Here is a 27021-nt window from a genome sequence, read left to right as displayed (position 1 = left end):
CAGGAGGCTGTGCTGGAGACCACCAATTTTATTAGAGTTGGTTCCTTAAATGAGTGTGTTAAAATATCTCTGAGCTGGAGAAACTACAGAAAATGGCAACATCTTAATATCAGTTGGGTTTATAAGGTGATATCACCACAAAAAATGACAAGGAAAAGTGACCTCCTGGTGACTTTATGACATTAATTCAAAATTGACCGTAAAGATCTGGCCTCAAGGAGGCTGCGTTGAAGACTACTCAAGTATACTTATTGGAAAGTGAGACCCCACTGGACTGAGTTTTACTACTATACTTTTGCAATCAAGTACACACTAGCAAAGTCTGTAGCAGTTAAAGCAAATCAACAGTTACCCATTAATAAACGATCACTTCTGGTGGTAGAAAGTGCTGTCAAGTTTCAGCTGACTTTTGGTGTCCCCATAAGGTTTGCCATTGGCTGCCTCCACATAGGAACCCTGGACTTCCTTGGTGGTCTCCCATCCAAGTACTAACCAGGGCCGAAGCTACTTAGCTTCTGAGATCTGACAAGATCAGGCTAGCCTGGCTCAACTTGAGTCAAGGTTATCACTTCTACACTGACTTAATCATACCAGTTGTACGAGTTAGCTTACTTCTGAGTAATAAGGTTGAAAATGCCTATTCAAGTATAAGGAAACCATAAGAACATAAGAAAAGCCATGCTGGATCAGACCAAGGCCCATCAAGTCCAGCAGTCTGTTCACACAGTAGCCAACCAGGTGCCTTTAGGAAGCCCCTAAACAAGACAACTGCAGCAGAACCATCCTGCCTGTGTTCCACAGCACCTAATATATTTGGCATGCTCCTCTGATCCTGGAGAGAATAGGTATGCATCATGACTAGTATTTATTTTAACTAGTAGCCATGAATACCCCTCTCCTCCATGAACATGTCCACTCCCCTCTTAGGGGAAAGTCTTCCATGTTTTTATGTCTTTCTTTCTTATCCGAGATCTGTTTTTGTGGTTTCTGGAAAAGAAAAAAATGCATAATTCAAGCCACAAAATTTAACCTTGATTGTGACTATCACCACTATTAGCCAATTTTAGACAGTTTTCACTGTCATAAGATCAATGCCCCCTGTGAGGATTAGACTGTGTCTGGTATACCTTATGCTGTTCACATTGCCTGGGGTATAATTATCTACATTAAACCACACTGAGGGTTTTCATAACTGTTTAATTAAAGCGAGTTACTTTTAAAAAAATGTTAACTGCTGTAGCCATTGATGTGGTTGCATTGTATAATTGCAGAGTGCAAACCAGTTCAGCCTCTTCTGGTTTGTATAAAGCCTGACAAAAAGCAGGACTTGCCATTTCAGATGAGAAAGGAGAATCAAATATTCTCATTTACTGTGGGCTGAATCCAGTGGCAAAGTTCCACTAATGGAAAGAGAGACTGTTTTTGATCAATATCCTCTCCCTTTGCAAGAGCCAGCATTGTATAGCAGTAGGGTTGTGCATATCGAAAAACCCGAACTGAAAATAAACCCAAAAAAGGACTTTTTGGCTTCTTTTGGGTTTAATTAAAGCCAAATATTAAAACTGGGAATAAAGCTAAAGCTGGATAGCCAATCTCCAAATCAGCTGAATAGGTATTCGGCTTTTTTCGGCTTCGGCTTTCCCTAGGCTTTTCCCTAAGGGAATTTTTTTAATGAGCTCTGGAGGAGGCATTTTTGGAGGTACAGTTCCCAAATTTTCAGGGTAGCTTCAAGGAACTCGCCTTGCATGAACCCCAGAGTTTGGTGAAGATTGGGCCAGGGGGTCCAATCTTATGGGGCACCAAAGGGGTTTCCCCCCTTCTCCACAGAGAAGCATTAAAAAGTTTGAAATAATAAATAAATAAATAAAGTACACAAGAAGGTGGCTTATGTATGTACATAAGCGCCATCAAGACACACTTGTCTTCCGTCCAAGTCTGACCGTGCTTAGCTTCCGAGATCTGACAGGATCAGGCTAGTCTGGGCCATTCAGGTCATGTTGTAAATTAAGCGCCATCAAATCACAACTGACTTATAGTGACACAAGCCAGGGGCTTTCAAACCAAGTGAGAAGCAAAGGTGGTTTTGCCATTGCCTTTCTGTGCAGAGTCTTCCTTGTACTGACCCTGCCTAGCTTCTGAGAGCAACAAGCTTGGGCTATCCCATGTCACCTTCCTTCCCAGAAGGTGACTTATACTGAATCAAACTGTTAGTCCATCTAGCTCTGAACTGTCGACTTTGACTGGTAGCAGCTCATTTAGGCTGGAAGCAGACTTCTGCTACCTGAGGTCAATTAACTGGAGATGTCAGAACAGGAGAATGAATACAGAAAGTTGTCAAGTCAGACCATTGGTCCACCTCCCTTAGTATTTTTTGCAGAGATGGGGGCAGCTCTCCGGGGTCTCAAGCAACCAAAGATTTTTCCTAGCATCTGCCACCTGAAATCTTTAACTGCAGATACTTGATAATTGAGCCACAGTCTTCCCCATAAAGATCATCTACAAAGATCCATAAATATGATAGTTACATCGTGGCTTCTACTGTGTGTGCCGCTATATTCCAAATCACTGTACCAGCCACTGCATGTATGGTTCAAGGTCCAGGTTTTAGCTTTCTTTGTTTTAATTCCACTTATCGTGATGAGAATCCTCTGGGGTTAAGGTATGAGAGCCTTGGGTTGCAAAATGTCTCTCTCTTATTTTCCAGAATCTCTGCAGATGGCGTAGACATTGTTCTGGATTGCCTTTGTGGGGAAAACACAGGGAAAGGCCTTGGTCTTCTCAAACCCCTTGGGACTTATATTTTATATGGTGAGTGACAATCGCCTAGTCAATAAATTCTAAACTGTTCAGGTCATTTATCCACCATCACCCCCATACTCCATAGTCCCAGCAGGTGTTAAGTAGCATTAACCTGTGGGAACTCCCCAAATGAAAACAGCAGTTCAGTAGTACCCCCCTCCAACACTGATAGACACAAACACACAAAGTTTTAAGATCTTCCTGTACATCCCCAGGCCTGCCAAACCTCTAGAGTTGCAAGCGTGATGATGTCATTTCTAAGGAAAACCTGGAATCAACAGTAGTAGCTCTAGGAATCGCCGGAAACTCTATGGTAGAGCTACCACCATTGCTTCTGGGTTTCCCCTAGAAGGGATATCATTGTGCTCACAATGCTATCCCCACCATGTCCCTGCCCCCAACCCTCCTGCTGAACCTTCTTCAGCTCTATATGACCCAGTTCTAGGTTCCACCTTGTTGGGTTGCAAGTTTCCCTCAATTCCCCTGCACATGGGGCCCAATTTAAATTGGGATCATGGCATATGTGGAGAAAGGGCTTCACACACACATTTTCAGGACTTGAGGTGGTCCTGGGAGAGGATCTGGGAACACGTGGGTTTCCACAATGGGCCAAATAGTGTTGGGAAGGCAGTACGGGGAGGGGGCAAGGCTGAAGCCCCTTCTCCGTGAGCCCTGAACTGAATCAAACTCCATAAACACATTCTTCAACTGGCATTATGCAGAGTAGGGACCCTAAATTCAACCTGCATATATAATGTGTGATTTGACCTCACAGGGCAGGGAGCTGGAACACCAGAGCCAGAGGTGTGATCATATTCTGACTAGGGGCCAGATCCTACTTAGTAAACACTAGGTCCAGTGGCAGGAATCAGGGTCATAATAAGGCGAAGAGTCAGTTCTGCAGCAGAAAGTCCAAAGAATCTGGTACAGCAGAGTTCACCCTCTAGAGTCCTCTAGATTGGAGGAGCCAACTCAAACCTTATATAGTCCCAGCGATGTTCTGATTGGCTCCCCCAATCACATGCCTCCTCTAGGCTAGTCCAGGCTGCAGTTCCATGAGTGGCCACTTTTCAGGATGGTTTTGTGGATTGTTTGAAGCCTAAATTGGTTGGCTTGATTGGCAGCTGCAGTAATGCAGGTAGATCCCCAGGGTTGTGTATTTGAGACCCCTCGGTCATACTCCCTGCAGGTGTAAAGCTGATGTGACACACAGAATGATCCTAGTGGCACAATTCTAACCCAACATATTGAGCTTTTCGCTGGGAGATTAATGTCAGGATGTTTGTCATCAGCAATCCCTTTTGTGTCCACCTAATTAGTGGAAATCCATCTAAAGGCTGCATGTTTGTATCCATTTAAAGACAGTGATCATCAGGGGCTGAAGGAGTTTGTGTAACAGAAGAGGAGCTGTTCCACCTGAATCATGTTTTGGGAAGATTTTATGGAAAGGGGAAGAATGATATGTTTGGATTTTTACTCAGGTTGCCAAAAGTGTTAGGTCCATGCCTCACAGCACACAATGCACTGTGCCTGCACTCATGAATTTTCTTTCTCCTTCCCCTTTTATTTTTCAGGTTCATCAAACATGGTTACTGGGGAAACCAAAAGTTTCTTCAGCTTTGCAAAATCAGTAAGTACAAGCTTCGTGGCTCTCCTAAATGGTGGTTATGCATCTGTGTTCCTGCTATTTCCTGCGTCCCCTGAATTCTTTTTTTTCACAGCTCGATTAAGATTTTGCAACCGGAGTAGCAAACTAGACAAAAGATGCATGAAGAAGCATCCATTTTTTAAAAAAATGAAAAACAGCTAAGGGAGAATACCAGCTTGAGCAGAGAAATAGCCAGAAGGGCACTGCTTAAACACATTCCCATTTGGATACAAGAGGCCATTTCTTTTCCTTCCCATGAATAGGCAAGCAGCTTAGGAGATGTGATTCTGTGCACACACAAAAAAAGCCTCCTAAAGAAAAGGGATAAATCTGCATACACCCTGCCAGTGTTTCTGTGTTCAGACTCACAATGCAATCCTACGTAGAGTTGCACCCTTCTGAGACCAGTGACCTAAATGGACATAGATGAGTATCACTCTGCTTAGGAGGGCACTGTCATGCCCCTCTTCATTTCCTACCCTTGTAACATCTAGTTTTGCTCTCATTTGTCTCCATTAACTCACCCCCCATGCCCATAGATAACATCACGTCTTATTGGGAATGAAAGGCACAAGACGTCTTATTGGGAATGAAAGGCACAAGACATTATTAAGTCTGCCTTGTTTTTCTTGCAGAGTTGCAGCCAAAAGGGGTAAGGGACTCTCTTTTTTTGTGACAGCTTGCAATTGTGTGACAGATATTACCTAGATCCGGAGCTGTCAAGATGTGAGACGCATCAGCCATTAGAAGGGAAGATGTTGGCCACTCAGGGCCTAAAGCCAGACTTCGATGAAATATTAAACTAGAGGAAAGATCAATCAGGATCTGAAAGAGCAGAAGGTTTAGGCTGTAGAAATAGCAAGAGATCTGACAGAGTCCTTAGTGATGGCTTTTTATTATTTAACATTTATTTATCATCAAGAAAGAGCAAAGGACACATTGATTTTAAACCCTTAAAGTTTCAGCCAACCCCTGCTGTGAAAAAGATATTGCGCTTAAAAACACACATACACACAGCATCCACCAGGAACAGAGCAAGCCATTAAGGAAACAGATTAATAAAAAAGTTTAAAAGTGCATTGAATTGTTCATAAAAACTTAAATTGCTTTTTATCCTAATCTAATTAAAACTATTAAAAATCAAGTTATCAAATATGCCTGCTTTTCAATTAAAAAGAATTAGGCCCTCTTGGCAAACCCTGGCTGCTTCTCTCGCAAAGACACCTTTGGGCTAAAGTAGACAGACTTAATTGCGCTGGGAATGATAAAAGAATTAGTGACAGTCCAGAGCGTAGTATCAGTGTGAATGCAGCTGGAGACCCTTTCAAAAAGCGATCCACACGACTGGCCAGCCAGGTTTTCTTTACAAGATAACAAAATGAGGCTTCCTGCGTTGAAACCAACTGGATGAGCCTCTCAGACAAATTCTGATGGCTCATTTGGCAGAAGGAGGGAATGTTTTGGAGACGAGGCAGAAGGGAATGCCTGGTATTTCCAAATGAGTGTGGTTTACTGGCTAGAGGGTAGGGTTTAGACAAGAGAGATCCAGGAAGAAATCCCTGTTCAGAAGGCACCTTCCTGGGTGATTCTGGGCCTGTCATGTTTTCTCTCGCAGGTTCATTGCTAAGGTTGCCAGCTCCAGGTTGGGAAATACCTGGAGATTTTGGGGGTGGAGTCTGAGGAGGGCGGGATTTGGAGAGGGGAGGGACTTCCATGCCATAGAGTCCAATTGCCAAAGCGGCCATTTTTTCCAGGGCAACCCTATTCATTGCAGAGGTAAAATGGGGGACTGCGTCTATGCTGATCTGAACTCCAGTGAGGAATGGCAAGTTAAAAACGTAATCAGTACAACAAAGGGACCCAGAAGAACCATTTTAAAAGGTGTTTGTCACGAGTTTGTTGCCCATCAGTTTCATTTGGAGAGTTCACATTCCAGTATTTTGAGAAAGGAACGGGGAACTATAAAATTATGGTCTATAAAATTATGCATGGTTTGGAGAGAGTGGACAAGGAGAAGTTTTTCTCCCTCTCCCATAATACTAGAACGCGGGGTCATCTGCTGAAGCTGGAGGGTGAGAGATTCAAAACAGATAAAAGGAAGTATTTCTTCAACCAACTCATAGTTAAATTGTGGAACTCCCTGCCTCAGGATGTGGTGATGGCTGCCAACTTGGAAGGCTTTAAGAGGGGAGTGGACATGTTCATGGAGGAGAGGGGTATTCATGGCTACTAGTTAAAATGGACACTAGTCATGATGCATACCTATTCTCTCCAGGATCAGAGGAGCATGCCTATTATCTTAGGTGCTGTGGAACACAGGCAGGATGGTGCTGCTGCAGTTGTCTTGTTTGGGGGCTTCCTAGAGGTACCTGGTTGGCCACTGTGTGAACAGACTGCTGGACTTGATGGGCCTTCGTCTGATCCAACAGGGCTTTTCTTATGTTCTTATGTTCTTAACTTCTCTGTATCTAGTTTGTCCACGCCAGCAGACATCATTTTATAAATCATGATGACGTTTCCCTTTAGTAATTATTTTTTTCATAACAAAAATGCCCCAAGCAATGTAGTCTTTGCCCTACAATTGTAGGACACACATGAACACACACGAAGCTGCTTTATATTGAATCAGTCCATCAAGGTCAGCATTGTCTACTCAGACTGGCAGCAGCTCTTCAGGGTTTGAGGCAGAGGTTTTTCACATCACCTACTGGAGATGCCAGGGATTGAACTTGGGACCTTCTGCATGCAAAGCAGAGGCTCTTCCACTAAGCCACAGCCCCTCCACCTTTTGTAACTCTATGATGCCATTTTTGTGATAGGGCAACCAAAACTGTATGCAATATACAGCTATACCATAGACAAAGGCATTATGCTACTAGCTGTTCTTTTTCCTTCCCTTTATAATTATCTGTAACATGAAATCTGCCTTTGTCATTGTTGCCACACACCAGCTTGTCTTTGTTGAGCTAACCCACCATGACTCCATGGCCTCTTTCCTGTTTAGTTACTGCAAGATCAAAGCCCAGCAGGAGACAGACAGACAGACATAGCACCATTATTCTACAAGTATTTGAAGGACTGTCACCTAAAGGAGGGCAGGGAGTTGTTCCTGTTGGCAGCAGAAGATAGGACTCGCAATAATGGGTTTAAATTGCAGGCGGAAAGGTATCAGTTGGATATTGGGGGGGGGGAATTACAGTAAGAGTTGTTCGCCAGTGGAACCAGCTACCTAGGGAGGTGGTGAGCTCCCCCTCACTGCCAGTCTTTTAGCAGAGGCCGGACAAACACTTGTCAGGGATGCTCTAGGCTGATCCTGCATTAAGCAGGGGGTTTGACTAGATGGCCTATATGGCTCCTTCCAACTCTGTGATTCTATTCCTTTACCCCAGTTTATCCCTTTACATTGACTAACACTGGACATTACTTTATGCTTATTTACCTTGTTACCTTGGTCTTGTTGCCATTTGTCTCTAGTGGTGGCAAGTGGAGAAAGTCAACCCCATCAAGCTATACGAAGAGAACAAAGTCATGGCTGGATTTTCTCTCTTAAACCTGCTTTTCAAACAAGGCCGAAGCGGCCTGATTAACAATGTAATGGACAAACTCATAACACTGTACAACGAGAAGAAGATCAAGCCGCGGGTTGATTCGTTATGGGCGCTGGAAGAGGTAAGATGGTCATCTTTTCTCCTTCTCACCATGCATGGGTGTATTTTGTAAAGGATATCTGAATCAAGACTTGTAACGATTCCTCCAAATGACGTAATCCAATAACTGATATTTATATATTTGCAATTGTTGTAAATAATGTTGATGACCGGACATGTATGACACCTGGAGGGATTCTGCTTTGAGGTTCTCTTACCTGGTGGTGAGCTGTGAATTTACATATAAAAGGTTGTGGACTGTTTGAATTTTAATAGACTCCAGTTGTGTGTCATTTTATTCAGGGTTATCATATTCTTACCGAAGGGCCTTGGACATTGCATTTGCGTGTGCTTTGCTCTCAGTTGCATCACGTTTTAGTTGGTTTTTTGGCAACACACACATGTACTTGGTCTCGTGCACGTGTGTGTCTCTTGACAGAAGGAGGGGGGTTTGGTGTGAAAGACTTAAAATACTGTGCAACTGCAGATGGTTTTGGGCAAAAAGTGAGACGCACAATGAGAATACAGATGTTGTACATAGCGCGAGAATATGTATTGCATGAGGTTGATGCATTACAAGAAATTATTTGTATTATTACCCTAAGACATTTCCAGAAACGTGCACAGAGTAACATAAGGGGGGAAATAATCAGCCTCTGCCTTAGTGAGTTTCCAGTCTAAACTTTGGCATTCTAGACAACAGATGGAAAAGAGGCGAGGATCCTAGGAAAGGTAATGATAATAAGGGGTGAATATTAAAAAAGAATGAAGTTGCACGTTTTTAAGTTTCTTTCCGTTAGAATTCACTGCTGAAAAATATAGGGATGGCCAGTAGTTTAGACAGCTTCCCAAAAAGGGATTAGAGAAATTCATGGAAGATACAGCTGTCAGCGGCTATTAGCTGTCATGGCTTAGTGGGACCTGCATGTTTAGAGGCACTGTACCTTTCTATATCACTTGCTGGAAGGACAACAGCGGGGATAGATTTCGGCTTCTGTGCCTTGCTTCTGGTAATATCTTGTTGTATCTGTTAGTATCTTGTTGGCCACTATGGGAAACAGGTAGGGAAGTGCACCTGAAAAAATTGTTGTTGTTTTTTATTTCAGGAAGACATGAATACTGGAATTCAGGGGTATTGAGGTTCAGGGGTATTGAGGGAAGTGCACCTGAAAAAATTGTATTTTTTGGATTTCAGGAGGACATGAATACTGGAATTCAGGGGTATTGAGGCCCCCTGATACCATTTAAGGATCTGGGTTTGGGAATTGTCTCAGGATACCAGAATTATCCAGGTTCCATTATTCCTTATGGGGGACTCTTCTCGGGTGGCTAGATGAACTGTTTTTCAACCAAATGATACTGAAATTGTGGGGGATCTAGTGCTCTCTGTCCATTAAAGAACCCCCAAATTTCAAGTGAATTAGAATATGAAGTCAAATTCTACAGAATTTTAACAATAAAGAATGGACAGAGACCTGGCCATCCATGTAAGCAAGAGTAGCACAGGGGTTTATTCAAGAGCATGACACATTTCAGAATGACTGCTAGGATTTTCAAACTGAATTTAGAAGTGACAGACATGTAACCCTAGACATGAACTCATGGAGAGCCAACGTGGTGTAATGGTTAAGAGCGGTGGACTCTAATCTGGTGAACCGGGTTGGTTTCCCACTCCTACACATGAAGCCAGCTGGGTGATCTTGGGCTAGTCACAGTTCTCTTAGAGCTCTCTCAGCCCCACCTACCTCACAAGGTGTCTGTTGGGAGAGGAAGGGAATGAGATTGTAAGCTGGTTTGATTCTCCTTAAAAGGTAGAGAAAATCGGCATATAAAAACCAACACTTCTTGAACACATGAAGCTGCCTTATACTGAATCAGAACCTTGGTCCAACAAAGTTAGTATTGTCTACTCAGACCGGCAGCGGCTCTCCAAAGTCTCAGGCAGAGGTCTTTCACATTACCTACTTGCCTGGTTCCTTTACCTGGAGATACCAGGGATTGAACCTGGGACCTTCTGTATATCAAGCAGATGCTCTACCACTGAGCCACAGCTCCTCCTCCTCTTCTTCTTCTTCTTCTGCTTTTTCTTGCAACAAGAACCTCCAGTTAGTTTTAGATAGAAGTGTTGTGTATCACATTTAGCAGGCCATCCTTCCAACAAACTGGAGCATGGAAAGTCCATTGTTCCTGCATTCACCATCCCTTCAAGTAGCATTCCCATGGCCATTATCCCACATATGTTCTATCGCCCTTCCTGGTCCTGTCTTTATATTCCATAGCCCTGGTTCTACAGTGGCATATTCTACAAGACATTTAAAATGTTGCGCCTTTGGCAGTAAGCAAGCAACTTATTGCTGTCCAGTTGAGAATGGGAGGGCAGGGCCAAAATCTCCATTTTTGAAATGTGTCAAGCCATGTTGGGAGTCCTAAAGCAATATCCTTTCTTTTGTTTGGTAACATTTCATTTAACATTTGGCAGCATTTGGCTGTCATCCTGACATTACTGTGACAAGTATGCAAACACAAGCTGTTCAGGACTCTAGCTTTCCTCGTTCAACAAGCCTACTTGCTATTCGTGGTTTAGTAGGAAATTTGCAAAGCATACTACCTCTCAGAGCCAACAAGAATATGAGGCTCCTGCAGTTTTGGGATGGATTTGTGGAGTGTCCTTTGTACTTAATTCCCATTTTCATGTTTGCTTGCTTTGAATTGTGGCTAGAAAAACACTAGGCTCTTAGGAATACAATGGACGGATGGATTGACATTATTTGCACTATGCCTTTCCAATAATTTAGCCCAGGTGGTATAGAAAAGCCAACTGTACAATGTTGACTCAAAACACAGTGTCAATAAAATCAGTATTTAAAACAGGAAATAGAAAGATATAAAAATAACACATGAAGCTGTCTTACCGTATATACTCGCGTATAAGCTGAGATTTTCAGCCCAAAAAAAGGGCTGAAAAAAGCCAACTCGGCTATACGCGGGTCAATACGGTAGGGGAGGGGGGAGGGGGAACTTACCGCCGCTGCCGCCGCCATCCCGCACGCCTTCTCTGCGGCCTGGGAGAGGCCAGCGGGGCCTGCCTGCGCTCAGGCAGGGCCCCGCTGCCGCCTCCGGCCTGCGTGCCTTCCCTGCCGCCACCTCCAGCTGATCAGCGGGCCTCGTCCTCCCGGTGAGTAAGGGATTCAGGGGCTCTTCTCCCTCCCCCCTAGGGTCAGGGTGGGTGTGGAGGGCCCAGGAGGGGGTGGCACTGGGGTCGGGGTGGGTCTGGAGGGCCCGGGAGGCCGGGTGGGAGGGCGACCTGGGGCAGGGGCATTGTGTAAGCCGACCCTCGGCTTATACACGGGTGCCTAATTTTTCCCCATTTTGGGGGTAAAATTAGGCACCTCGGCTTATACGCGGGTCGGCTTATACATGAGTATATACGGTATACGTAATCAGATCGTTGGTCCATCAAAGTCAGTCTTGTCTACTCAGACGGGCAGCTCTCCAGAATCTGAGGTTTGGGACTTTCCTCAGCGTTTTAACGGGAGATGACAGGGACTGAACCCTCTACATGCAAAGCAGGTGCTCTCCCATTGAGCCATGGTCCCTTCCAACAGTGAATCAATGTGAAAATTAAAAGATGAACGCTTCGGTGACCAGAAAGTTCTGAAAAGGGCAAGGAGTAAAGAATCCTGGCCTGCTTTCTAGGGGAGACCATTCCAGGAAGCCAGCATGGTGCTGTGGATAAGAGTGGTGGTTTGGAGCAGTGGACTCTGATCTGGAGAACTGGGTTTGATTCCCCACTCCTCCACATGAGCGGCGGACACTAATCTGGTGAACAGGATTTGTTTCCCCACTCCTACACATGAAGCCAGCTGGGTGACTTTGGGCTAGTCACAGCTATCTTAGAGCTCTCTCAGCCCCACCTACTCACAGGGTATCTGTTGTGGGGAGGGGAAGGGAAGGTGATTGTAAGCCAGTTTGATTCTTCCTTAAGTGGTAGAGAAAGTCGGCATATAAAAACAAACCCTTCTTCTTCTTCTTCAGCCATTATGGTACTAACACAACTTGTTTCAAAAATGGATGGGCGGAGGCTAATCTGGTGAACAGGGTTGATCTCCACACTCCTGCATATGAAGCCAGCTGGGTTACCTTGGGCCAGTCACAGTTCTCTCTAAACTCTCTCAGCCCCACCTTCTTCTTCTGCTTCTACTTCAACTACTATATGATTCCTCATAGAACAGATCCAGCTGTATGTGTTTTGCGCTTTAATTTGATATCTCCTTCACGTCACTGTAACCATAGTGAATGCTTGACGGTATTATCCAAACTGGTTTGCAAACTGATGTAGTGATTATGCTGTGACTCTAATGCAAGGAGTCTGGTTTATCAGGCAGTGATAAAATGCAACATGGCTTGCAATGTGGAGGCTTTAAAACCTACTGAAAGATACGGTGTTAAATCCCCTCTGAATCCTGTGCAGCGAGGTGCTTTATGCCTCAGGCACAGCAGCTATGGCTTGCTTCAAATCATGGCCCCAACCAAGACATGTGCGGTATGAGCGATGTCCCAGCTAAACCGGAAGACGAGACCAGAATACCAATGCATCTGTTACTTTGTGAGTAATAATAGCTGTCTCCAGGTCACTGCTAATTGTTTTCTGTCTTTGATTTTTTTTTGATTCGTCTCCACTTTCCCTCTCTGTTCATCAGTTTGCAATAATGGTTTAGTATGCCATTCAGCCTTCCGAAGACCTTTAAGAAGATGAATCGAGGACTCCAGATTAACAGATGGGACAAATGACAAAAACTGACAAGGATGATGTAAACAGCATCTTTCATGTTGTGGCCGATTTGCTGTGTCCAAAACATCCCATTGGGATGGGATGTCTGAGAACAGTGTTTCCAAAACCTCTGTCACTACATATTTTACAAACAACCTAGATGTGCCTTCAGAAGACATCCCAAAGCTGTTAAGCAGGGCATGAATATAGCTATAACTATACATAACTATATATAACTATTATAAATAAATAAATAAATAAAGCTATACACACACACACACACACACACACAAAATATTTTTCCCTAAATTTTGATCTTAGTGTAACAATGTTCAGGGCCGAATTGGCCATATGAACAGTATCATTAAAGTAAGTTAAAGACAGTTCCCGGATGCTAACTCAACAAGACATGTCAAGATATATGTTCCTTATCCCTTTGTCCCTTTCCTTTCTGTATTACCCAAAAAATCTAATAAAATATTTTTTAAAAAATAAAATAAGTAAAGACAGGGAAGGTGCTCTAACCACTGAGTTTGATTGCTCTTTCTTATACCTTTCTCAGCCTCTATTGGATATTGTTCAAGGCACGGAACTGTGCAGAGTTATTTCACAGCTCTCCTCCCTTTGTTAGAACAATGTTGGAACCTCTGCAGTCCTTCGCTGCCCCCACCTGTAGCCCCACATTTTTTGCGGTGACCTTCCTTTAGTCCCTGTCACCTTCCATTCCTCACTTCACTGGCCAAGAACAGAAGCAGAACCGTTTTCCATACATGACCTGAATGCGAGAGATGTATGGATGTCAATGAACATGACAATCCAAATTGATCCTAGGGCTGGCCTTTGGCTGGTCATAGGACCAGCACAGGAAATATAAGCAGGGTTGTCTTATGGAACTGGTTTTGTTTAAATATTTTCCAGCCATCCACTTTTCTCTCTGGAGGATCTCAAAGAAAAAGTTTCCAAAACCAAATAGACAAGCAAATTTGGTCTGGGCCTGCCAACAGGACTCTCGTAGGTCTCCAGGGGGTGGGCTAAGGTCCAAGAAAGAGCTGTCTCACCCAATTCTGGCCCTGCCCAAACTGAATACCTGCAGGAAGAAGAGAGAAGTCTACCTAGATAGACCTAGTAAAAATAGATACTGGTCATGATGCATACCTATTCACTCCAGGATCAGAGGAGCATGCCTATTATTTTAGGTGCTTTGGAACATAGGCAGGACAATGCTGCTGCAGTCGTCTTGCTTGTGGGCTTCCTAGGGACACCTGGTTGGCCACTGTGTGAACAGACTGATGGACTTGATGGACCTTGGTCTGATCCAGCACGGCCTTTCTTATGTTCAGTTAAAACGAGCTAACATTACACTGTCTGCATGTGATCTTGGAAAGTATCTGTCAATTGAGGTACAAAATACTAGGATAGGTGAGGTGATATGGGGGGACCCTGTCTAGCAGCTGGACATCCCACTGTTGGATTTTTTCCTTCCTTCCTTCCTTCCTTCCTTCCTTCCTTCCTTCCTTCCTTCCTTCCTTCCTTCCTTCCTTCCTTCCTTCCTTCCTTCCTCACTTTTCTCCTCAAAGACATCCAAGGTGGCTGTCAACATTAACAAATACAATGGAAAAACATGATTTAAACAAAACAATAAGAAAATAACCACCTATAACCTGGGCCGATGTTGAAACTGAAGGGCAGAAGCCACAGGCTAAAGGGCCAAGAGCCCTCTGGCTCTTGCCCTTCAGTTCACGCCCAGGTCTCATGCCTCTAGCCCCACCCAAGTTTATACCTGCAAACAGAAGAGCAGGGGGAAAAGCACAGATTAAGTGTTGCAGCTGGGAGCAGTGATATTCCTCCCACTAAAGCCTCCCTTCTCCCAGCTGTCAACTGGGACTAATTTTTGCAATCCTAGACGTAATGCATTGCTTAGTGTGTCGTACTAGTTGATTGCACTGATTTACACTGTATAATATGCCTTGGGAGCCAGCAAGGTGTAGTGGTTAAGAGCAGTGGACTGATCTGGAGAACCGGGTTTGATTCCCCACTCCTCCACATGAGCGGCAGAGGCTAATCTGGTAAACTGGATTTGTTTCCCCACTCCTACACATGAAGCCAGCTGGGTGACCTTGGGCAAGTTGCTCTGTTAGAGCTCTCTCAGCCCCACCTACCTCACAGGGTGTCTGTTGTGGGGAGGGGAAGGGAAGGTGGTTGTAAACCGGTTTGAGTCTCCCTTAAGTGGTAGGGAAAGTCGGCATATAAAAACCAATTCTTCTTCTAATTCCTTGAGTATCCGTGAGAAAGACAGACTATTAATAAAATTCAAAATAAAAACAGAAACAACACATCTGGAAAATGGATGGAAATCAACCTTTCCGTTGACCAGAAGACTAAGAATTATGCCCATTGGTGACAGCTGGGCTAGAGTTTATCTGAACCCAGTATTGGTTGCTTCATCACGATAAAGTTCCTATTTCAAAGCGAATGTTAAATATAGAAAAGTAATTAATTGGAACATTTCTTTTCAAAGGTGAACCCGCTCCTCCTGCCACTGAACTAATGAAATGTGCTCTTCTGTCACCCCAGTGATTCCCATGACAACGTTAACTTTTGTCAAGCAAATTAGTGTCTTGGTGGGGAGGAAAAGCCAGAGATTGGCATTCCGTGCTGATATTTGTCTCCCCAAACCTAACATTCTGTTTGTTTTGATGCCTCTATTAAGTCAACGGCAGATGATCAAAGTTCACTAATATGTTTAGATGATAGATCAGTGTCGTCATTCTCTCGGTCCCCCTTACACAGATTTGCCTCTTGTAACAATGTCAGCCTGATGCGGGGAGGCGGGGAATCTAAGCTAACAGAAGGTTGGAAGTGCAACAGGCCTATCAATTTGGCGTGTTTCAGCAGAGCCTTGGCGGGGAGATAATAGAAGGGCTAAATCAAGAAGATGTCGAGCCTGTAAACAAGCCAGCCAGAAGTCATCGACATAGATGAATTATCTTAGCATTTCCGTGCGGGGCAAATTGTCCTTTAGATACCGACAGAGTTGGAAGCAGCTCCGGCGCGTTCTGCTCAGAGCTTCAGCTGCAATTAGCAATAATGAGCTTCAATTCTAAATAAATGAAAACAGAATTAGCGGGAGAAGGTCCAATCTAAACAGCCTGGCAAAGGATGCTTTTCCCAAAGACACAGAGCCAAACGGTCGTGAACTTGGTTTATCAGCAAAGGATTGCCCTAACGAAAGAAGGGGAGGCAGGGGGAGGTCCAAGCATCTGTTGCTCCCCCCACCCCATGGCCTGTTGCCAAGTCTCATTCGCAATGGTTGCTGCTTATCCACAGTTAGGGCTGCCAACCTCCAGGTACTAGCTGGAGATCTCCTGCTATTACAACTGATCTCCAGCCGATAGAGATCAGTTCACCTGGAGAAAATGGCCACTTTGGCCATTGGACTCTATGGCATTGAAGTCCCTCCCCAAACCCTGCCCTCCTCAGGCTCCACCTCAAAAACCTCCCACTGGTGGTGAAGAGGGACCTGGCAACCCTGCTCAGGTTTCCCTCTATTTCTGCACCCAAACTGTGAGCTGAGTCTAGGACTGCCAACCTCCAGGTACTAGCTGGAGATCTGCTATTACAACTGATCTCCAACCGATGGAGATCAGTTCACCTGGAGAAAATGGCTGCTTTGGCAATTGGACTCTATGGCATTGAAGTCCCTTCCCTCCTCAAACCCCGCCCTCCTCAGGCTCTTCCACAAAAACCTCCTGCTGGTGGTGAAGAGGGACCTGGCAACCCTACCCATTGGGTCTCCCTCCCGCCAGACTATCACCTAAGCTATTGCTCTGCCTGGGGTCATTGGGCAAAAGAGGATGAAAGGCACAAAGGAGCTGCATGTTGATGACATTTGCAGGTCAAACAACAGCACAATTAGGCAGTGTAGTGTAGTGGAAAGAGTCTCAGACTAGATTCTGGGAGACCGAGGTTGGAATCCCTACTCTGCCATGAAAGCTTGCTGGGTGACCTGGGGCCAGTCTCACAATCTCATCCTAATCAACCTCATAAGGGGGGTAGAGGGGAGAACCAGGAAGAGAAGAGAACCAGGTTACAAGCTGCATTCGGTCCCCATTTGGGAGATATTTCTCAATAGATAAATAATAGACCCTGTTCTTCTATTCAAGTCAGTGGGCAGTGAATGTAACGTTGGGGGAAACCAGAGTATTGAAATGACTTCTGATCCTGAGCTTACATTTGCACTGACCAGAAGTTAGCTGCCTTGGCCCCTGCTGTTAAATCTTTTTTTAGCAGGTTTATGGCCTGCTTCTGACCTGAAGACTGCATTATCGATATCGTTTTAGGCTGCTCAATGCTTTGCAATGCTGTTTTGATTCCCTGGCTTGTTTTAATTGACTGTGGCTTGTTTTAGTCATAAGCCCCATTGAGCGCATCTCCGGAGTTGCAGCATACACATTTTCAAAATGAATAAGTCAAATAAATAAATGGCATTGCCCCAACGCAAGCAGTTAAATGATGTGATTCTGATACAACCGGCCACGCTAGAAAAAGCAGATAATTCACTACAAATGTATGACAATGGAAGCCAACGCCAAACAGAAATGAGGTGACCTGGAATCACAGGCTCTGATGCAGTCTCATTAGATGCATACAAGCTCCAAAACATCCAGACTAATTGATTGTGACAGGTTCTGCATGTACAGATGTCATTATTCACCTGACAAGGGCAAAAGCAGTTGCAAATCGCTGCTGGCAATATTTATTGGAACTCTGTTGGAAAATGGAGCAAAGAGCTAATGGAAAACCTACTAATGCTGACTGAAATATTCAGTGCTAAACAGCAAATGTATAAAAGGGTTTTAGCACAGCAGTTCTCATACTGGGGTCTGAGGACTTTTGGGGATCCACAGGGGAATCCAGGGGGACCCCTAGCGCCTTTGAAAAGTCAGAGGATAAACTTTTCGTAAGCCATCTGGTTGATGTGAAACCAGAGCCCTCTCCCTTTAATTTAATTTTTTTAAACTCACCGGCATCATGAGTGGGATGATGTCACTTCCAGGGAAAACTCAAAAGGTACAACAGCAGCTCTAGAAATAATTGGAAACCCTATGGTGAAAACCATAGCGTTTGCGATGATTCCTAGAACTACCACCTTCACGTCCGGGTTTTCCCTGGAAGTGATGTCGTCACATCACAACACCACCATCCCACCATGTCCCCTCCCCACCTCCTCCCTAGGCTGAGACCCTTTACCTCAGAAGAAGAGTGGTTCCTCAGTGGAACAGGCTTCCTCGGGAGGTGTTAAGCTCTCCTTCCCTGGAGGTTATTAAGAAGAGGTTAGATGGCCATCTGTCAGCAATGCTGATTCTGTGACCTTAGGCAGATGATGAGAGGGAGGGCATCTTGGCCATCTTCTGGTCACTAGGTGTGTGGAGGGGAGGTAGTTGTGAATTTCCTGCATTGTGCAGGGGGTTGGACTTGATGATCCTGGTGGTCCCTTCCAACTCTATGATTCTAAGAGGATTAAATTGGTTTCCTCTTTCAAGAGGTGGGATCTAACAGATCTGCCAGTTCCCACAGATCCACAGATGCCACTGCCTGAGATCTGTTAAGGGCAATAGCCACAAAACAAATACAAAGCATCACAGGGGAACAATAGCTAAAAACTCTGAGTGGCAACCAATCCAAACAAAGGCATCATATCTATTTTCAGTATATAAAAAAAAAATGAACCTGTTTTCACTCCCTTTTCAAATACACCGCTATACAAACATAGACGGTAATAGCCAACAGCAGTTTTCAACCGAACGCCTTCCTACCCCTATTCAGCCAACCTCTTATCTTGGAAATTATTAACCCCAAAGAAGTATTTGCTGTCTCCAGCACATAGTCCTTTCCAATAGAGGGATGAGACTGGTTAGAACTGGGGTCAGGGCCTTTTGAGTGGAGGCCCTAGAGAATCAGCTACCCTGTAGGACAAGACCATGTACAGACTACATACCCATTTCACTTAAACTTGCCTTTAAAGAGTAGCTGAAAGAATCTCACCGTATGGTTTGGGGTACATGGGAAGATGGAGATATCCACGAGGCCTAGGTGACTTTGCCAATGAAAGGGGGATTTATAGAATGCTTTATGGTGCCTCTGTACTCTAATGTGCATAGAGCAGTTGATGCGTTCTTCGACATTGTGGCTTAATTTTGCTTGGGCCGCCGTGTATTTTGCAGTGCGCACGGTGTTTGTGAAACTGTGCGGTAACTGTTGATTTTCTTTTGGCTCCTCACGCCAGCCAAAATAGCAGCAGGAGAGAAACTCAATAACAGGGTATCATCAAATTTAACAATAAGTAGGGATAAACTTGGGGGGGGGGTGCTTATTTTGTTCATCGAAGGCATCTGGAGGTAACTTCAGTGCACAGTGAACTTATTCACATAATGCTGGCTAAAATTGCTGCTCACTTCATCCATGAAACTAGAAACTTGCTCTTTCAGAAATGAAATTTTAAATTCTCGGGTTATGGCTGCACCCGCTGCGTTCCACTCAGGGGGGCATATTCTATACACAGTAACGCAGCTGTAGCCATACCGCTATCCAAAGCCCAGGATTCCAGTTTTGCAAACAGAAAGCAGCTTCTGTTGATCTACAACGAGAAGATGTTGTCTTCCACCTGCTCCTGCTGAATTATAATTAGATACCACCATCATAATACTGAGTAGGGGAGATTAAGGCCTTTTTTAGATTTCTGATTAGAGCACCCAGCATTGGCAGGTCTTCTCAGATGTGGTTTTCCCCAAATGTGTCTGCAGTGGCCAAGGCAGGAGTATGCTGCCGTCTGCACAAGCAACAATGAATTGCTGCCTGGGTGCAGCAAATCACAACCAGGGACTGGTGTGTCAGGTTGTAGAGATTGCTGAATGGATGCCTCCAAAGCAGCAAGGCTGAATTATTCCTTTGATTGCTGCACTTTTCAAGCTGGCTCAGTGATGCAAATCTAGTTACTCTGAATGCAGGAGGATTTAGATTGGAAAAGCAGACACAGTTTACGAGCAGCTTTCAGGGTTTGTGTGTGTGTGTGTGTGTGTGTGTGTGTGTGTGTGTGTTCGGTTTTTTAAATCAGTGAACTGAAACTTATAAATGGCCATGGTCACAGTTGTGGAAGTATCAGCTCACACGAGACCTGGCTTAGTCATAGACAGAATGCTGTGGACAACACCAAATCCATGGTCTTGACCAGGGGTGTCAAACTCAATTGTTACGAGGGCCGGATATGACATAAATGTCACGTGAAGAAGAAGAAGAGTTGGTTTTTATATGCTGACTTTCTCCACCTCTTAAGGAAGACTCAAACCGGCTTACAAGCACCTTCCCTTCCACTCCCCACAACAGACACCCTGTGAGGTTGGTGGGGCTGAAAGAGCTGTGACTAGCCCAAGGTCACCCAGCTGGCTTTGTCTGTAGGAGTGGGGAAACAAATCCAGTTTACCAGATTAGCGTCTGCCACTCATGTGGAGGAGTGGGGACTCAAACCCGGTTCTCCAGATCAGACTCCACCACTCCAAACCACCACTCTTAACCATGCCTTGCCAGCCCAGATCAGGACTGGAGGGGGTGGCTGCTTCAGCTGGCTCGTTGGCTGGATAAGAGCTCTCAAGGGGCCGGATCTGGCCCATGGGCCTTATAATTGACACCCCTGGTCTTGACTGTAATACAGTGGCAAGAGTACATATTTTGCTTACAAATAGTCCCCGGTTCGATTCTCTGCATTCCCAGTGGGACATCATAATGATTCCGAAGAGAGCTGTGGCCAAGCATAACTGTGAAACCGTTTTATACTTCTGCGACATTTCACTTTGTCAACCAAAATTAGCTGTTTAACCTTTCTACAGAACAGATGATAAACTAATTGTTGTGTAGTTAAAAGAAGGGATCTATGTGAGTCAAATAAAAAGGGGGAGGGGCAAAGTAAAAAACCATCCCCTGAAACCTGGGTTGCCATCCACAGGTCCACACAGTAACTTCAGTGAGTTTGCCAGCATTCTTAATGTCTGTGTTTAGAAGAAGAGTTGGTTTTTATACCCTGCTTTTCTCTACCTTTAAGGAGTCTCAAAGTGGCTTACACTCACCTTCCTTTCCCCTCCCCGCAACAGACACCTTGTGAGGTAGGTGGGGCCGAGAGAGTTCGGAAAGAACTATGACGAGTCCAAAGTCACCCAGCAGACTTCATGTGGAGGAGTGGGCAATTAAACGGGTTGACAGATAAAAGTCCACTGCTCTGAACCACTACACCATGCTGGCTCTCTTTATTTAGCTTTATTGACCACTTGCCAACTCACATTGATTGTACACTACCCTCTGCTGGCCATCCATTGAGGGTTGTGATGGGTGGAGCGATTGATAGAGAAGTCTGCCTGTCACACGGGGTTGCTGTCTGGAAGCTTAGCTTGGATCAGCAGAGGAGCTGTCCAAGGAAGCTGGAAGGCAGTCAGGTTAGCAGTGGAGCTGTCCAGGCAGAGATCTCAAGAAAGACCTAGCCTCTTCGACCAGCAAATGCTAGGCTTCTACCGAGGATTCAAAATAGTGCCTGGTTGCCTCGCCAATCTTGCTGAGGAGCGGGCCCCGGTCCTGAAGAAGCTCAGAGCTCACTTCCCACCTTCATCCTGTACAATGGGGTCCCACAGGTGGCTGGGCATGCACTCCGTCTTCTGACCCGGGGTTCTGCTTGATGTTTTGGTCTTCTCCAGTCTTGGGATCCAGAAGAGATTGTAGGGGTTCCAGAAGCAGACAGGTGCACAGAATGCTCCTGGTTCTCTGCCTTCATCTCCCTAGATAGAGCTTCTTACTGGGCGGTCAGCTTGAGGCTTTCCTCTGTAAGTCCCAGCTCCCCCGGTCTTTGGTTACAGCAGGGGCTCTGGGGGAAACCTCCTCTAAAGAGCAAGCTTTGTCCTACTCTAGTGCTGGTTCTGGACAGATCCTTTTTTTGCAACACAATTTATTTGACAGGCATATTAATGAACTATTCGTAGCAATTTTGACTTTTAGAGGGAGGATGTACATAACTGAGAATTTCTGTACAAAATATTGACAATGGAAAGAGAGTAACTTCCAGTGTTATCCCACCTACATCCTCCTAGAAACCATCTTTTTGTGCATCAGCTACAGAAATATACAAACTGTGGAATTAATGGGGAAATATCATTGGGGTTTATATTAATTTACCCATTGAAAAGTCTGGTTATGTTTACATGGGCTAACATATGGACTATTTTTATCCTCTTAATAATCCTGTCCGTAGGTTAACCTTTAACACAGCGACTGGTCCAGCGAGCTTCATGTCTGGGAGGGTGTGTGAATATGTGTCTCCTCGGTCCTTGTCCAACAGTGTTATCTGCTACACAGTGTTGACTCTAAGATATGGTATCTAGGGGTGTGCGTTCGGCAAAGCCAAACCAGAAAAAACCCCAAAAAACATTATCGACATTTTGAGAGGATTTCCTCCTGAAAAAAATGGTGGCAATTTAAAGGGATAAAAGCAATGTGAAAATGAAATAAACAATATCAGAAAGTCAGAGAATGCTGACAGTTACCAGTAATTCTTATGTTTGCCAAAGGCCAGTGAGAAACATTAGAAAACCTTGTTTACCAGTAAATCTGAAGGCCAACTGTGTAACAAATATGCATGATAGTGTTCTGTCCTAATTGATTTTCAGAAACACCTCTTCAGGGCAAATGTCTCCCATGTCTTGGAAGAAGGCATATGCTCTGTTTCATTATGTAGTAAAATAAATTCCCCTGATGAGCATAGCTTTATACAGAGAACATTTCAGTAAAGTACACCTTTTGGCAGATTTGCCATTATCTTTAATTATAATCCGGGGCAGCCCTCTGACCTTTTCCTATCTCCTGCAAAGCTTTTAAGGCCACATCAAAAGAATTCCTTATCTCGTTGTGACAGCAGAAGCCGCAGGGCTTTAACCAGGATACCTGATATCTCCTCCAAATTCCTTATCTCCAAAATAAAGGAGGCTCCTACCTCAGCCTCTCGATCATACTTCAATCCACCACCATCCTGCCTTGGCTTGTGAATCTGTTCTACTGCTAAGGTATCTACATTTCCATAAGTCGGATGTTTTTGTCCTCTCATCAGTCATCTTCACTGGCTGCTATCCTAAAGGCACTTTCCTGGAAGTAAAGACCATTGTGTAACATGGGTCTTAACTTTTGACCTGCTTAGGGTTGCCTTTGTCACTCATACAGTTTTCATCTTGACCTCTGTATCTGTCTTGCGTCTATTGGCTTAGCTGCTCTTTGAAGGGAAAGGCCATGGCTTAGTGGTAGAGCATCTGCTTGGCATGCAGAAGGTCCCAGGCTTAATCCCTGGCATCTCCAGTTAAAGGGACTTGGCAAGTAGGTGATGTGAAAAACGTCTGCCTGAGACCCTGGAGAGCCGCTGCTGGTCTGAGTAGACAATACTGACTTCGATGGACCAAGGGTCTGATTGAGTATAAGGCATCTTCATGTGTGTCCATGTGTTGATGTCACAGAGGGCTTGGACATCTTTGGTCTAAGTAGCTGAGCACTCAGTGCACTGACCCATCTTAAATTATCCTGACCTTTCTCTGGGGAACTCAGAGCTGCAAGCAACAGTCTCATTTCTTCCATTTTATGCTCAGAACAATCTTATGAGACGGGCTCAGTTGAGGGAGAGTATGTCTGGCTGGTGTTCACCAAGCAAGCCTTCATGGCAAAGTCAGGATTCAAACCTAGGTTTCCCAGATCCTAGTCCAACACTAAATACCGTCATTGACCACCAGCATAACAATAAAAAATTATAAAGCAGCAATCACAGTTGTACACAGTCATACAATAGTACAATTAGCAAGCAGTTTCACATAGCAACAACGATCTCCATATTTTGGTAGCAATAAAACTTTGCCACTGTATGTGTGATAGTGGGATTCTTATCTTCAAGTAAAAAATTCACCGTGAAGACACTATCATGACTAGAGAGGCTAGTGTATCCAGGAAACCTGGACAGCAGAGGCAAGATTAGGCCATTTCTGACATCCCTATAAAATTCACAGTTTAGTAAAATATGAGCAATTAACTCAATCATGTTGGCACTGCAGGGGCATAACCGTGCCTCCATAGGCCAGAGTTGGAATCTTCCACTAAGCAGGGCTGATGGAACGGCACTAAACTGAGCTCTAGAGAAAGTCCATCAGTGTTTAGAGAAGGCGATAGCTGTTAAATATGGTGCAGCAGAGATTCCCACCCATGACTTTAGAGGCCTGTAAAAGTTTGGAAGGAGAGCTGTCTTGTTCTGCTACTCAATGTCAGTAAGGTGTTGATAAACTAGGGGTTTTGCCTTCCTAAATCCTAGCTCCAGTAGTTGTTCAGGGTGTAAGCCTATCATGAACAGGTTTTTTTTTTTAATTATCCCCTCGCTCCAGGAAGCTAGACCAACCAACGCTATCATTGCTGCACCAAGCTTGGGTTTCTGACATATGGTGGACATATTGTAAAATGTCTCTTCCCCACCATCCCTACTGAAACTTTCTCTTCCCCAGCACCATTTTTGTATGTTTCCTTACCTAGAAAACGTTTACCTTGCCTATTGAAAGCAACACTCTGGGTGGGTAGAATTGTCAGGCAGTTCCTGGCAAACTGAGGGAGGGTTGCAGGCAGGGTCATGAAGGGTGCACAACACCAGCTGCAGTTCTATGTCACTTCTGGTAAAAATCCAGAAGTGATGTGGGGTAGCTCTAGGAATTGGTGGAAACTCTGTGGTAAAACCATAGAGGGTGTTGTTTTTTTCGCCTGTGGGCAAGAGGAGTGGGGGATCCCTATGGGAATGAGAACCCTGGAGTGGGGGAGCCTTATGGGAATGAGAACAATTCAAAACACAGTATAACTAAAACACAGTTCCTAAAAACAAATCTGAACAACACACTAAAATGTTGCCGTTAAATATTAAAACAGCAGCCTAAAGCAGATGAACCATAGGGTAAAAACGGCAGCTGGCTTGGATCTAAAATGTAGCTAAAATAAGTAATGCAGAAATCAAGCCGTTAAAGGGATACCACTTGAGCAACATACAATTTTAAATAATTAAGAAGGCAGAACAGTAATAGTCTGCAGTAAAGTCAATTAATCAACAAAACGGGTCCAAGAATCATGTTTTATTTAGAAGCAGACATCTTACTATCTTTTGCCTGGAAACGGATTCAGTTTTCACTTGGGAAAAAGAGCATTCTACCTGTGTCTATTTGACTGTACCATTCCCTGATTGGTTTCCAGTTTATCTCCAGCTGCAGTTCTGCCGAGGCAGTAATGCCATTTTCTACCTTCCCTGGCCATCAATCATCCGTTTTCCCCCCCCCTTGCTTTAAAAAAAAGAAAAGATTGTCTCGTAGGTCAGACAGCTGGTGCTTGCGTCCTCTTCAGATGCACTTGCTTCATTATTTCCTCATTTAAAAAATTATGAGGACAAATCTCAGCGCATCTGAGCCGAAGGATTAATTCAAAGTGATCAAAACAACAGTGTAAACGGGCTTGTTTCCCAGCCCTAGCATTTTGGGATTCAGAGGAATTAAAATCCTCATTAGGACAGTTTACTCACACCTACTTGATCCAATTCTGCTTTGTTAAGTCTCCGGATACTTACTTGGGTAACGTAACATGAAATGTGGGAAATGTGTAGGCCTTACCACTTAGAAACGTGTTTTCTTTTTCTTATGCGAGAAAACCTCTGCACCATAAAACGTCTTTGGACAAGCCATTCTCTTGCATATGTATTTACCAAGGTTACGAGATATGGGGAAGTTGGTTGGGGGAGACCCTCATCTAGCTGATGGTTCTTGGCACAGAAATGAAGTTAAGGAGGCAGAAAGTAGGGCTGCTACATGCTCCGCATGGAGATCTCCTAGAATGACAACTGATCTTCAGACAATACAGATCAGTTTTCTTGGAGGAAAAGGCTACTTTGAAGGGTGGACTCTGTGGCACTATACTCCACTGAGGTCCGTCGCCTCCTCAAACCCCACTCTCTTCAGTCTCCGTCCCCAAATTACAGGGGTTGGCAACCCTCGGAAGGTGGCAGTGGGCAAAGGAGAAAGATGGTCTGCTTCTCGTCTCAGAGAAGGGGAAGTAAAATGCACTCACTGCAATCACTAGGGTTGCCAACTTCCAGGTACTAGCTGGAGTAAAGGATAAGGGAATATATTAAATATTTGGGCCATTGTTCTTTAGTGTGGTCCTGCTTAAGACCTATTGGTCATTCGAGCAGAATCATTAAAGCAACGTATCTAGTTGGTGTCTGGCTCTGGCAACCAGAAGTGTACTGCCTCTGGATGTGGAGACTGCTTTTAGTCTAGTAGCCATCGATGGACCTCTCCTCCATGAATCTATCTCATCAGCTTTTACAGCCATCTGTACTTGTGACCATCACTTCATCCACTGGTAAAAGGTAAAGGTCCCCTGTGCAAGCACTGGGTCATTCCTGACCCATGGGGTGACGTCACATCCCGACGTTTTCTAGGCAGACTTTGTTTATGGGGTGGTTTGCCAGTGTCTTCCCCAGTCATCTTCCCTTTACCCCCAGCAAGCAGGGTACTCATTTTACCGACCTCGGTAGGATGGAAGGCTGAGTTAACCTTGAGCCGGCTACCTGAAACCAACTTTTGTTGGGATCGAACTCAGGTCGTGAGCGGAGCTTGGACTTCAGTACTGCAGCTTACCACTCTGCTCCATGGGGCTCCTCATCCACTGGTAGTGAGTACTTATTGAGCGAAGTATTTTTGTTCATTCCAAAAAGAATATAAGACAGAGCCAGGAAATTCACTCGTCCCTGGTTAGGAAGCACTTCTATATGTATTGGGTGATGGATAACCTTTTGGCCTTCTGGGGGATTCTTTAGTTTATTTTTAAAAGCTAGAATTCTATATAGGGCGAAAACGCATGGTCACTTTAGCCTCCTTTATTCCCTGTTTCAGCCAGGATCGAACACATGCGTTTTGCCGAACGTACGTTCGATCCTGGCTGAATCCTGGCTGAAACAGGGAATAAAGGAGGCTAAAGCGACCATGCGTTTTCACCCATTCATTTACTTACTAGATTTATCCCCTGCTTTTCACTCAGAGGGTCTACCCAATAGGATTAAA

General features: G+C 44.6%; 1 protein-coding gene and 1 non-coding gene across 2 annotated transcripts in view; one reads left to right on the top strand and one right to left on the bottom strand.

The window, feature by feature from the left end:
- The window catches only part of VAT1L (vesicle amine transport 1 like), an 85397-nt gene that overhangs the window by 41649 nt on the left and 16727 nt on the right, over window positions 1–27021 (top strand). The window contains exons 5-7 of the mRNA XM_056862675.1: window positions 2705–2808; window positions 4374–4429; window positions 7922–8116. Of these exons, the coding sequence (XP_056718653.1) occupies window positions 2705–2808; window positions 4374–4429; window positions 7922–8116 (355 nt within the window). The remainder of the gene's footprint in view (window positions 1–2704; window positions 2809–4373; window positions 4430–7921; window positions 8117–27021) is intronic.
- Window positions 10078–10149, bottom strand: TRNAI-GAU (transfer RNA isoleucine (anticodon GAU)). The gene has a single exon. It is a non-coding gene; the product is annotated as a tRNA-Ile (tRNA).

This window comes from Euleptes europaea, chromosome 17 (assembly GCF_029931775.1).
Source record: "Euleptes europaea isolate rEulEur1 chromosome 17, rEulEur1.hap1, whole genome shotgun sequence".
Taxonomy (NCBI): Eukaryota; Metazoa; Chordata; class Lepidosauria; order Squamata; family Sphaerodactylidae; genus Euleptes; species Euleptes europaea.
Note: the sequence above shows the minus strand (reverse complement) of the source record. Positions and strands in the feature narration are given on the sequence as shown.